General features: G+C 39.4%; 1 protein-coding gene across 1 annotated transcript; it reads left to right on the top strand.

Moving 5' to 3' along the window:
• The first annotated feature begins 361 nt into the window (after positions 1–361).
• LOC119789800 (NACHT and WD repeat domain-containing protein 2-like) lies at positions 362–11,916 on the top strand. Its single transcript, XM_038294902.1, has 10 exons — positions 362–560; positions 685–773; positions 1,375–1,482; positions 1,665–1,862; positions 2,196–2,319; positions 3,540–3,688; positions 3,802–4,149; positions 4,254–4,355; positions 4,860–5,589; positions 6,828–11,916. Exons 1-10 carry the CDS (start codon positions 473–475, stop codon positions 9,926–9,928), a joined length of 5,037 nt encoding a protein of 1,678 aa, XP_038150830.1. The 5' UTR covers positions 362–472; the 3' UTR covers positions 9,929–11,916.
• The last annotated feature ends 1,073 nt before the right edge of the window (positions 11,917–12,989 follow it).

Here is a 12,989-nt window from a genome sequence, read left to right as displayed (position 1 = left end):
TAAATTCAAATAGAAATATGTGTTATGATTCTAAAATATCTGGTCAGAACCTCCATTCAATCTAACTTTAAAGTATTTGCAGCTAAATCTGGTTGTATGTGCCTTAAAGTGGCTGAATTAAAGGCCCACTTCTCTCATATAATCCCTCCAGATATGCATAATGGGTTCTGGTTGCAACCTGATGAAACGGATATATTTGCAAGGTGAAAAATGTCAAAAGTCTGTTGAAGCAAATATAAGCACTTGCATACATAAAGACTTGGAGTGATTGTGTTTTCCAGTTAACAGGAATGGGTGGGGTCAGGATATTGCAGTCTGTAAACAAAACCTGAGCCCAGAGTTTCCTGACAGGAGAGGACACAGTAAGACCAGTTCAGAGGAGAGGTATCAACTTTATGGTTTAGTCAGTTATTATTGTCTTGGAAAAATATTTACTTCTAAATATATTAAATTAGAAGGTCACAGAGTAGGCATGCCCTCTAAAGGAGAAGGCCGGTACTCGTCACATTCCTGCTGCAGCTCATCCTGTGTCAAAATCTATGTGTGCTCCAACCCAGAAGGTAGAGTATTTACATATATATGTCAGTTTATAATCAGAGAATTTTGTCTAAAAGTTTATTTTGTTTGCATTCTTAGGTTTTGTGCAATTGTTTTCTCTTTATGTTTTATTTTTTTGCATGTCAGACAGCATAATCGAGCGGAGAGCTCTCAGGGAGAAAGTGCTTCCCAGGTATAGAGAGCACTGTAGGAACTTATTGGCACTAGATGTCAGGGTAAGTAAAGCAGGAGCTAAGAGTTCAACATTATTGCTCATAAATTATCTGATCATTTTGCATTGGTTCCTTTTAGCATTCTGGTTTTAAATAAATGCTCTTGTAAATATTCTGGCATTGAGCTAAATATTAATAGGTATTTAGGTGCAAACTTAAATGCAGTAAATGGGTTTAGGCAGGGGGATATTAAAGGTGCTGCTGTTGATTATTTTCAGCTTTTTGATTGTATTTGTTGTGTGTTTTTTTTCCTACTCCCTGCCTGAAACCACTCCTGTAAAGGTTTAATCAATTCTGCTCAACTTCCCTTAATCACATATGACAGCAAAGACGGTGAACAGCTGCAAAACGACGGCTCTGCATGCTTTGTGCTTCTAAATACATGTGTGTGGGTGTGTGTGTAAAATCACCTCTGGACAAGTCGATCAGCCCATTGTGTAGCGCTCTCTATTCAGTGGCCTGTGTAATTAGATACAAACATCATACATCATTCAGCCATTTCTTGGTTGTTTGCAGGTTGGTGCAGCTAATGAAGTTTTCTGTACCGGCTTCCAGTTATGTCTCTCTTTGTTTGTTTTGTGTGTGCATGTGTGTGTTTCTGAAGCTGATTGATCCATTTGAGTCCAGTGATCCTAAGTGTTGGCCAGATGCAAACACCAGGCAGCAGCTTATTGAGGAGTGCAGAAAGAACTCAGCAGGACCCTTTTTACTGGTAAATAAAACAGCAGCATCACAGAGAAACTAAATATAGAGATCTAAGCTTGTGCTCTCACTGTAAAGCTAAAAGCTGCATTGTAATTAACCAATAATTACCCAAGCTTTACAGGATCATGTGTGAAAGAGCCCACACCTCTTTGTCTGCTATTCTTTTGAATCCACATGGTGGTGCTGCAGGCTCTGGTGGGACACCAGTATGGATCAGCCGCTCTGCCCTCCCAGGTGGAGGTGTCAGAGTACCAGCTGCTGCTACAGGCATGCCAGCAGGTGGGTGTCTGCACCCAACAGCTGGAGAGGGTGTACCAGAGAGACGAGAACGCAGTTCCTCCCTCCTACCGCCAGACAGCTTCTGTGGAATCCGCCGGCAGCCTTCTGGTGATTAATGCAGACATATTATTTAAATTCACACTGGTTTTAATAACATGTTTTAGATTTGTTTTTATGTTTATTTAAATGTCATTTATTTTCAGGAAAATGTATAGAAATCAGTCAATTAACAGATAAATAAGGAAATCAAACTCCTTTATTTCATCATAAAACGTTCAATATCAGTGTTAAGAATATAGAAAATAACAATACTACAAACATAACATAGTGTAGTGTTGTTTCACATTCATATAATTTACTAAAGGTAAATATCTAATAATTTAGTGGAACTTAGAAAATAAGAGAAGAAAATGAAAAGCAACATTTTTATTTTCTCACTAGGGAGAAGAGAATAAGAAGATGCAGAACAGAGAAGATTTGAGGAAGGTGTTGCAGAAAGCTGTGAGTCTGTGTGAACAGAACAGACTTATAACTGCAGAGAGAGCCCATGCCTTCTACAGATCAGGTAAATAAGAAAAAAAACTTTATTTATTTAGAAAGATTTTGTTCATTTTATTTTAGTGGATCTGCAGTCTATGCAGCATCTCCTCAGGGATCCCTGGCCTTAGCTGGGGCTTTATGGGAAAGAGACATATTGACCCCCCAGAACACACTGTTTTTTCCCATTGATTGGAAATCTAAGTAGATTCAGGGAGTGAAATAAGGGACTTTCAATCTTTGCTTCGTCAGCATTCCTCAAGGTTCCAACACAATTTGAATTGGAAACTACATTTCTAATAAATCAGGTGCTTATCTTCAGATAAATCAGCCAATAGGTTAAATATTTAACTAGTGTGCTATTATTTTGCAAATTAATTAATATGTCAATTCTTTTTTAATAAATAATATGCAGATAGCAAAAGGTTCCTGGCAGAGGACTTTTTACTAAAGTAAACTAAGTAAAATTTTAATTTTCCACTTAAGGAGTTCTGAATAGAGAATATTGACAGACAATTTTTTTTTTATCTTAAATGCCAAATGTTTGAAATTTTGTAATTTTGGTATAAGTGGGTTGCTCTGTCAGCTAAAGACATGTTTTAGAGTATCTCTACTCCAGTTAACGAGTAATTGATTACTTGATTAGTTGACGATTATTCAAATAATCAATTAATCATGATTAATACGATTAATCGTTTCAACCCTAGATTTAACCCATAAGTAAAGTTTGAGTGATACATACTGAGAACTACATCTATCTAAAGAAAAGGACAATTTACATCATTTTTGGTTTCAAATCATCCTAAATTCTGATCTTTGTGCTAAAGCTGGTTCTTAAACTGGGTCTGGTTTAGATGCCAATTTTAATTTGTGTTTAATTTCACCAACAAGTATTATATCTAAGAAATTGTGTTTTATAAGATGTAAGACTATTTTTGGAGAACGCAGTCCTAATTTGACATATCTGAGTGAAACCGTTATTTGATAAGTTAGTCTGGGTTCCATAAGATCTCTGCTAGTCCTTTAGCACACCGCTGATTCAGAAGCCAACTTTGTAGCTCTTAAGAGGCAGAAAAGGACTCATGAAAGGTTTACAAGCATTTTCCAAATATTCAAACACTAAAAAGCCCCCCTCCCACTTACATTTAAAAAATGGAAAAGGATAAGGACTTTAAAAGCAGATGATCAGATGGATCCTGATTCTCCTGAGCTAAAAACAGCTGACTCTGGATTTCTTTTTGTCTCCAGCTCTGGATACAGATCTTCGATTTGCTCTGGAAAACTGCCCCGTTCAGGACATCGCCAACAGATGCATGATCTATGTCCACAAGGTCGTCAATGCAGACGGAGAGAGGGGAAAAACTCAGAGAAATTCAGAGCTGCAGCCAGAGTTGAAGGTAGAAGTTGCTCTAAAGGGAGACATTAAATGTAGGCACATGTAAACAGGACTGAAGTCGACTAACCCTATGTTTCAGTTCACCAAACAAATTTCTATTTCCTTCATTTACAGCCAGAGCCCTTTGAGCAGAGTGTCCCCACACCTTCTGAGTTATTATCACAGCTATGTGATGTCTTCCTCCCTGCTCTCCTCTCCTCCCACCAACTTCTCCTCTACTCCACGACCACTGAGTGCGACCGCCGGCACGGCTACACCACAGCCAGGAGACGAGCCTACGCAGACGCTCTGTGCCAGCAGGTTTTCTCTGACCTCATGGCAATGACTGACAGCAGCAACGTTTCTCAGCTCAGAGGAAAAGCTTCTGTTATTGATGCTCCGTCCAGAGAGTGGGCCCAACAGGAGCATCTGTGCAGCATCCTAGCTCAGTTTTATAGCATTATTCAACCAGAGGAGGAAGAGGTCAGGAAGGATTGAGCTATATTATTATTATCTTTATTATTGTTGTTGTGTTGATACTGATATGTAACCAAAATATGCTTCATCCTTCTTTTTGCTGATTGTAGATAAGAGCTTATGTAAAACAGATTGATCAACAGAACCCACTAGTGGTGACTGGAGGTCCATGCACTGGGAAGACTGTGTTGGTCGCTCACTGCGCTCAGCAGGTCAGTTGACAGATATTAAAGGTGTGGACACACGTCAGGGGCGTTTCCGGGACCTGGGAATATTGGGGCTGCCTGATATTCACATAATATTAAAAACATAAAAGATTTAAATCAGTCTTCACAGAACATTTATTATTTTGATGTCATTCAATATTGTAGGGTGTCAAAGCGTACACTTCTTCGAGTGTACGCTTTAACACTTTTCATGTTTTCATGCATAGGTATGTATATGTTCATATATAAATATATATATATATATATATATATATATATATATATATATATATATATATATATATATATATATGTATATGTTCATATATAAATATATATATATATATATGTGCTCTAGCACCGAATGATTCTCATCAAGCCCAGGATCTTTTTTTCACTCGATGAATGTTTGATTTCTTTCTTTAATGTTAGTTTCATTGTAAAATTTAAAAAAGTGAGAAAAGATTATTTTGGTTTTGTAATAATAACAAAAATGTTGTCTTTTCGCAGATAAAGGCCTGGCTATCAGGCTGTGATCCAGTGGTGATCTGTTATTTTTGTAGCCTTTCAGTCGACACATCTCCCTGTTATCTGCTTTCCAGACTCTGTTATCAAATCGTTCACAGATATGAGGAGTGTATCACCGAGCTAGAACCTGATTCCTACAAATGCAGCAGCCCAGATGACTGCAGCTGCTCTCAAAGGCAACATGTCTGTGATGGTGACCCTTCTGCTTCTCAAGAACTTCATTCCAACTTCATAAAAGTGGGTGTTTCTCTGTTTGAACTTGAAGGACATCTTGCGTCTCTTCTCACCCAGCTTCCCTCCTCGGAGCATCCTCTTATTCTCATCCTCGATGGCTTGGATCAACTGGAAAACAACGTTGGTTCTCAGATCATCGGCAGCCTCCCGTCCCATCTACCTGATGCCGTCAAACTCATCATCACCGTCTCCTCCAAAAGAACAGGTCTCCTGCAGGCCATCAAATCACACTACTCCCAACTTGGTGGTCTTCCATGCTCTGTATCCGGCAGCAGAGAGGAGGAGGCTGGATATGCTTGTATACAGCTCCAATCTGTGGACAGAAAACAGTGCATCAAGCTTTTGGAATCACTGCTGAACTGTTCAGGGAGAAAGGTTACTTCTGGACAACAAGCACTGGTGAACCAAGCACTGACCTCCTGCCGTCTGCCTCTTTATGCTCGACTGCTGCATGCACTCACGTCACTGTGGCACTCTGGTAGGACTGAAACTAAGAGCATAAGCTGCTACAGCAGCTAAAGTCTCTGGTTTCCTTGTGAAAAGACAGCAATGCACATGCTGACTTGATGCATAACCTTGTATAACTAATACTTTATCTTATAGAAAAACTTGCTCTTCAAATTTCACTGGTGAAGCAACAGAAAAACAGATTTAAAAAAAAATTAACTGAGATGTAGACACATTTGTCCATCTGTATGTGCAGGGTATAAAATATATATTTAAGAGGTTGAATAACTTTCTTTTACTCAAGTAAAGCAACAATGTGTTTGGTATAAAGGTTACTTGACTTCTGAGTAACTATTGGATAAAAACATCAGATTCAATGTTTATAAATGATGCCGGGAAGCATAATTTATGTGCAAGTTCTGGCATTTTAAAGACTGAAATGTGTAAAAAATACAAATAAATGTCACAAATATAAAAGAACAAATTTATGCATTAGAGATACTTTAACCTTTTTTTTATATATATAAAACTTAGAAAACCAATCCTTGCAATGAGGACTGTATATATTTTAGGATAAGGTAACAAATTCCACTGTTAATACAGTATCCTTTATGTTTACTTGATTTTGGAAACGTTCAAATTACTCACAGAGGACAGAATAGTCAGACATTATACTCAAGTAGGAGTAGCGATACTTTACAAGAATATTACTTAAGGTAAAATAAGAATTATGGCACAGTGAACTACTACTAAAAGTACATGTTTTTCTAATTGTTACTCAAGTAAATAAAAAAAAAATACTACCACCTCTGGTCCTAGAATCAACCCATTGTTTTACAAAATAGGCATTATGCATGCCTCAATTGACTGGAACACAGGATTTCAAGGATTTAGGGTGTCCCAAAACCCAAATAGAACATAATAGATACAGCTGGTCATCCCTGTTTAAATGCTGTAAAAGTGATAAAAATAAAAGAAAACAAGCAAAATAATCTTTTGTAAGTAATACTATTCCGATAGTTCCTAATACCTCAGTATTACTTCTTGGTTTGATTTTTTAAACTAAATAAAGAGGATATTTTAAATGCACAATGTTATCACAAATATATAAACATCATTTTTTTACTCGTTAATCATCATTGGATGGTAACATTTTAAAAACATTTCCTAATTATTTGGTAAAACTTCCTTTTAGACTTTACACATACATTTTAACGTGTGATTTAACAAATAGTCAGGTTACTATCTCCTTTCTTTTCCTTTTTTTAGATTCAGATGTGAACGAGTCGTCTCTCCCGGACAGCGTCCATTCGTCCATTTTTGCTCTCTTGGAGCACTTGGAACAGAAACACGGCTCATCCCTGGTGGCCCGTACGGTCTCTTACGTCTCGCTCTCCAGGACCGGACTCAGCGAGTCCGAGCTTGTGGATCTGCTGTCCCATGATCATCCTGAATGTGAAGGAAAAATTTCACAGGTCGATGTAGAGAGGCTGTTGATAGATTTGAAAAACTTCCTCATCCGACGGTCGATGGCCGATTCCCAGGTTCTGTTTTGGGTGAGCCGACATTTCAAGCTGGTGGGGACCAAAAAGTACCTGAGCACCCATGAAGCGAGGAAGAAGATCCATTCAGAGATGGTGGACTATTTCAGTGGGAGACGGGCTGTTGGAAATGAAAAACCTTTTGTTGTAAATTGTGCATCTGAAGCAAAAAATGAATCAGAGAGCCAGCCGTTTATTTTCTCTGTTACTGAAGACGTTTGTTGGGTAAACATGAGAAAGATCCTAGAGTTGCCACATCATTTGCAACAAAGTGGCTGCTTGGAAGAAATGGAAGAAGGGTTGTTGATGGATTTAGGATTTCACCAAGCTATGCTTCGAGCTGGCCTGCTCAGTGATCTAGTAACCATGTTGGAGGCTGATGAAGGCTCTACAAAGTTTTTAAGAGAAAGATGGCTGGTAGCAAACATACTGAAGTCCTCTGCTTGCTTCCTTCATAGCTCACCCCCGCAGCTGCCTACAGTGATGGAGTCAAGCCTCCTTCCTTACCTTGATGGATTTCCTGCCTTTGAGAGATATATCAGAGAGATCCAACTAGACAGGAGGAAAAAGCGAAAAGGAGTAGGATTGGTTCTTTCATCCAGTTCCGGCTCTGTTCTTCCCATTCGCTGTCTAGGACCAAATCCTAAAAACAAAACAATCAGTGTTGCGGAAACTGTGTGTACAGAATGTGGGGTTGTGGCAGAGATCATAGAGGATGGTTCTGCCTGGATTTGGAAAGGCTTGACTTGTGATGTAGTCAAGTTGTCACTTAGCCTGAAGCAGCAGGAGGTGAAGTTTGCAGGAGTCAAAAGTAGCTCTCAATTTCTACTGCTGTCAACTCAATGCAAAAAGCTCTTTGTGTGGGATGTGGAAGATCCAGAGAGGCTTACAGAGGTGAAGGAATCACTGAAAACAGAGTCTGAATCGAATCAAACTCAGAGTATGGTTGAAGGATTTGTGTCATGTGAGGAAAAGTTATGCATGTGGTGGAAAAAGGAGAGGTATTTCATCGTGTTTGACATCTCCAGCAATACCTCGGCTCTTTTTGAGTGTCAGAGCTCTGTGATGTGTTTGGTTGCTTCCTTCAAGACTTTCAGCGTTTACTGTGGACAGGCAGACGGAACAGTGTCAATATTTGACTTGACCACCGGCAATCTTCTTGGCTGCTGTTTAAACTCAGCCCACAGGGCAGTTATACAGGTAATCCTCTGTGAAGAGGAGCAAGAGATGGTATGCGTGGACGAGAACGGGAGCTTAGCCTTATGGGACATTGCTGACAAAGAACAACCACTGATACTTATCAGAGAAAACTTCGATCATTGTAAACCCTCCAGTGTTCTCAACACAGATTTTTCCAAAGCTGCCAACACTCTGTTGGTGTGTCAAAGTCAGCAGGTGACGTTGTGGAACATGTGTAACTGGGAGATGTGTGACCAGTTCTTGGCTCCTCAAGGGAAATCCTTCACTAAAGCAGTACTTTCCCTGGATAGACATCTTTTCCTAGCTTTGCTGGACCATTACCCACTCATCTTAGTGTGGAGGGTCAGCACCGGTGAGTGTGTCCTCTCTTTACAAACCAACACACAGCCCCTCACGCTACTCAGAACAGCCTCAGATATTATTTGTGTGAGTCAGAATGGATGCTTGACTGTCTGGGATGCAGAAATGATCAATTCTGCAGGTACAGCAACCAGAATGAGGAGTGGAGTTAAAGGTGTGGTGGTGGATCAAACAGGAAAGTCCTTCTACACCACAGATGGGTTAGAGAATATATGGAAATGGAGTTTAGATGCTTCATTTCCAAAATATTCCTTTGTGCATGAAGGCCCTGTGGAAAAGATGGAGCTTTCCCCAAACGGCAGCTTCCTTCTCTCCCTCTCAGGGGAGGAGATTTACATCTGGCAGACTGAAACGGGTGAGAATATTGCCCGGATCAGTGGCGGTGGGGCTGCAGATGTACTGATCACTCCTAATAGCAAGTTTGGAGTCAGCATATCCAAACATGGCCTATCCCATGTTTGGAAACTTCCATGTGGAGGTATTGTATGCAGCATTCACCAGTATCTGTCAGATGCTCAGGTATCAGCTGAGGGGACGTTTCTGGTTGGCCTCCATCATGGAGACCTGCTGGCTGCAAGCCTGTGGTCTGGTTCAATCAGCAAACGCTTCTCCTGCACGGAGAACTCAGAGTATGTTGTCACTTTCAACACCCTTTTAGATCACCCAGACTTTGTGGTTGTGCTGACTGCCTCTGGAGCGGTGTACACCTGGAAGCTGTCAGAGGAGACAGTATGCCGGCACTTCCAGCTGCCAGATACCTTTCACTGTCAACCACAAGATTTCCAAATGTCACCTAATGGGAGCTATGCACTGCTGTCCACTGATAACAACTCTATCAACGTCTTAGACCTATCTCGAGTCAGGCTGTGCTCCTTTAAAGTTGAAGGTCCTGTCATTAAGGCTTGCTTGGACAAAACGGGGTGCTACATGGTGTATGTTTGCAACCCGGGCAGTCAAGAGAAGAGCTGTGCTTGTGACCTGCACTCAAAGCTCGTCCTCACAGTTGTGCGCCTCTCGGACAGGGAAAGAATAGGAAGAGTATGTCTTCATAAAAATCCATCGACTATGACAGTCAGCAAGCAGCAAGGTGTGTTTGTGGGTTTTATTGATGGGTCTGTGGGCGTGTTCTCCATTTTAGATGCTGATAAAAGTGTGGAGGAGTTAGTCCTGGACCTGGAGAATATAAAAGGGGAACAGACAAAATGTCCCTTTGACAGAGAACCTTTGAGCTGTTTTTTTCTCCCCAAACCCAATATGAGATGGGCTTGAGCTTTTTACATCTTCCCATATAATGCATGCAGAACAGGCAGAGAGAAATTTTCAGAATAATCTGTTTTTGCTTTTATCTGGTTCTGAAATTACCTGCCAGTCCTTGGTTTGTGGGCTTCCATGATGGTGTGTTTCTCAAATGGGAAACTACTTCCAGAAGAGACTCATGACAATGAGAGAAGGAGAGAGCTTGTGATTCGATTCCTTTGTCCCCAAGCACAGTCTTGGGGGCAGGGTCACATGCCTATAGGAGTGTCTCTTGTGACAGTGTCTTTAAATCAGAGAAGGGAATCAAACAGCAGAGCAAAACTGCATCCTCCTTCACCAAAATTTAAGGTTTAATATAATTAATGGCTCAAGATAATACCTCCACCCCTGTCAGGGCCGTAACTCCAATTGACAACACCAAGGTCATGTCCTGAGTATTTTATTAACCTATTTATTGCTTAAATTCTGAAATCTTTGTCTCCCACTAAACTGTGAGATGTTTTAAATTTGAAGAGCCAAAAGTAGCGCGACTATGGCATTGTCAACATGCACTTATGTCACTATGGTAACTTCCACATACAAGCTACCGCCTAGTGAGTCTATCAGTCTCTCGATGAGGAGCACACTGAGTTATTAATGCAGGCGGAGAACAGTTTAAGTTGTTGATGATGGTGAGAAAAAACTGGATAGATTTCAGCCCGGCGAGCTACTCGGACAGCATGGAAACATCGAACCAAAGTTGATTAAATGCTTTAGGGCAATTTCCCCCATTTGAACCGACTTTCAATATGTGATTAATATGTTAGCAACATCTTCAGCTGAAAACGAAACCTTTATTCAGTTTTGCTTTCTGCCGGATGCTTGAGCTCAACTCAGCAGGATGAAACGGAGCAGATCGGGCGGGACAGGAAGTGGTGTGCAAAATAAAAGTAAATTATCCGTTTTATTTTCAAAACAATAATAATACTTTTCTATGGTATCTTGCCCTTGTTTCAAGACTCACCATTGTACTTTACAATGTAAAAATTTTTATATACAACTGCTCTAATGTTGTAGATTAATCTTATATATAGACTACTTGTTTAAATATACATTCTTATCTAGTTTGGTTGATATTTATACATAACAGCTGTTTTTTACTCTTTTATATTTTGACATTGGGCTCCTCTGGAACCAGGGAAACTAATTTAGTTTAATTTAATATTTAAGGGTTGAAATGAGAAATAAAACTCGTTGAAAATTTGAAATGCATGTTGCTTTCATTTCATCAGTTTAGCTTTTGACAGTGTTGATGTACTTCACTAAATGGAAAATAAGATAGGGAGGGAAAGGCTGAGTCAACGCGAGTTCCTCTTTGAACCAAGCAGAAAGAGGAGCAGTGAGGAGAGAGATGGAGGGAGAGCAGGTGATAGAAAAGGAAGATACTGCACCTGAGCTGTTTCAAACGTTGGATGTTTAATGGATTATAATTGAAGTGTTCTGTAATATTATCCTAATAATATGTTATATTAGGCACCATCATCAAAATTATAGTCTAAAAGGATCTGGATGTCTATTTTAAATACTCAAGGAAATATGAAGGAGCTCATTTAAATTATACTGTTATATCTTTTGTGACCCATTTCTAACCAGTTGTAGAAGCTTCAAAAGAGAGATGACATAAAAATAGAGTTTATAATGTCAGAAATGTCTGGCAGGGGAGACAGGGGAGGAAAAACGCTCTTCTTAAGTCTGTGAATATGGCCAGATCTCTGGGGCGACTGCCGCTGAACCCGCCTAGAAATTTTGACTCTTCACCTCTGTATTTTTTTGGCCCTGCGTACGGCCCTGACCTCTGTACTTAACAGTTGCCTTTCCCAGAAGTCAACCTTTTTTTTCTTCTACCTGCAGATTAAATACCGTCCACAGACTGCAGAAGATGACCCTAAGATATGACCCTTTGTAACCCATAATACGGCTTTTTATGTCGCATTTGAAGCGGTTGCCTCCCTGCAAGTGTAATTTCACGCTATATCAGTACAGGACTTGTCTGACATCTTCAGAGATAGCTTTATCTTCTTTTAGAGAGGGTTGATGATGTCATTTTGCAACAAAGAACACTTGTCTTTAGGATTAAGATCTCTGCATTGTTTAATCTATTATAAGATTACAGATTTCTGACTTCAACATCTGGACTCTTTAAGATTGTATAGATGCATGGTAATTTTTGGTGTTTGTAAGGTGACAAATTGAAGACATTTAACAGATTGTTGAAACTTCCTTAATCATTCATCTGATTTTTATTTTGGCTACAATTAATTATGTTTGATACATCCATAATGTTGTTATGTTCGATTTATTGTAAAAAAAATCTCAATTAAAAAATCAATATGTATTATATTATGTCGTAGTTTCACTTATAGAGCAGACATATAGATTCCTAGAGCAGAAATACTTTTTTAGGGTTTGCTTCAGAAGCAATGCTTCTTATGTAGTAAATAGCATTTGACAATAAACAGCTAGCGTGATTAAGTAAATCATACATTTAGAAAAAATAATAAGCATGGCACCCGTGCAAAGACACTGTAATGTTTTTCTCACCTGTGTTGATAAGTTATATTGCAACAAGTACTGGAAGTGAAGGGCATTCTCTTTTGGTTTATTTGTTTCCCTTTTACCGTAAACCAGAGGTTTTCAACAGTACCTAGGTTTCCAACAGTACCTATTTCACGACCCCCTTGCAGTACCTATGCTATAAAGGGTTCCACAATCTTTTTTTTTTTTTTTTATTCCCCTCTGCAATTTTTTCCACTAATTGAAATGTCTTTAAATAAACATTAACATGAATTCAACACACTGTAGTAAAAAGATAAATGGAGGCAGAAGATTCAGTCATCAATGCACACATTCAGCGACACACAGGAGCTAGAAATACTTTAACAATCCCAGGGTTACTTTCGCTACATTACTCCATCTGTAATACAATGACTACAGGACAAGTATGTTATAACACAATTTCATACAATATATATAATTAGGGGTCCCCGCTCCATCTCGCCATCAGTGTTGGGGTCCTTGGCCTGGAAAATGTTGA

The sequence above is a fragment of the Cyprinodon tularosa genome, unplaced genomic scaffold, assembly GCF_016077235.1.
Source record: "Cyprinodon tularosa strain WSP-4 unplaced genomic scaffold, ASM1607723v1 ctg348, whole genome shotgun sequence".
Taxonomy (NCBI): domain Eukaryota; kingdom Metazoa; phylum Chordata; class Actinopteri; order Cyprinodontiformes; family Cyprinodontidae; genus Cyprinodon; species Cyprinodon tularosa.
This window is presented reverse-complemented; position numbering and strand designations above follow the sequence as displayed.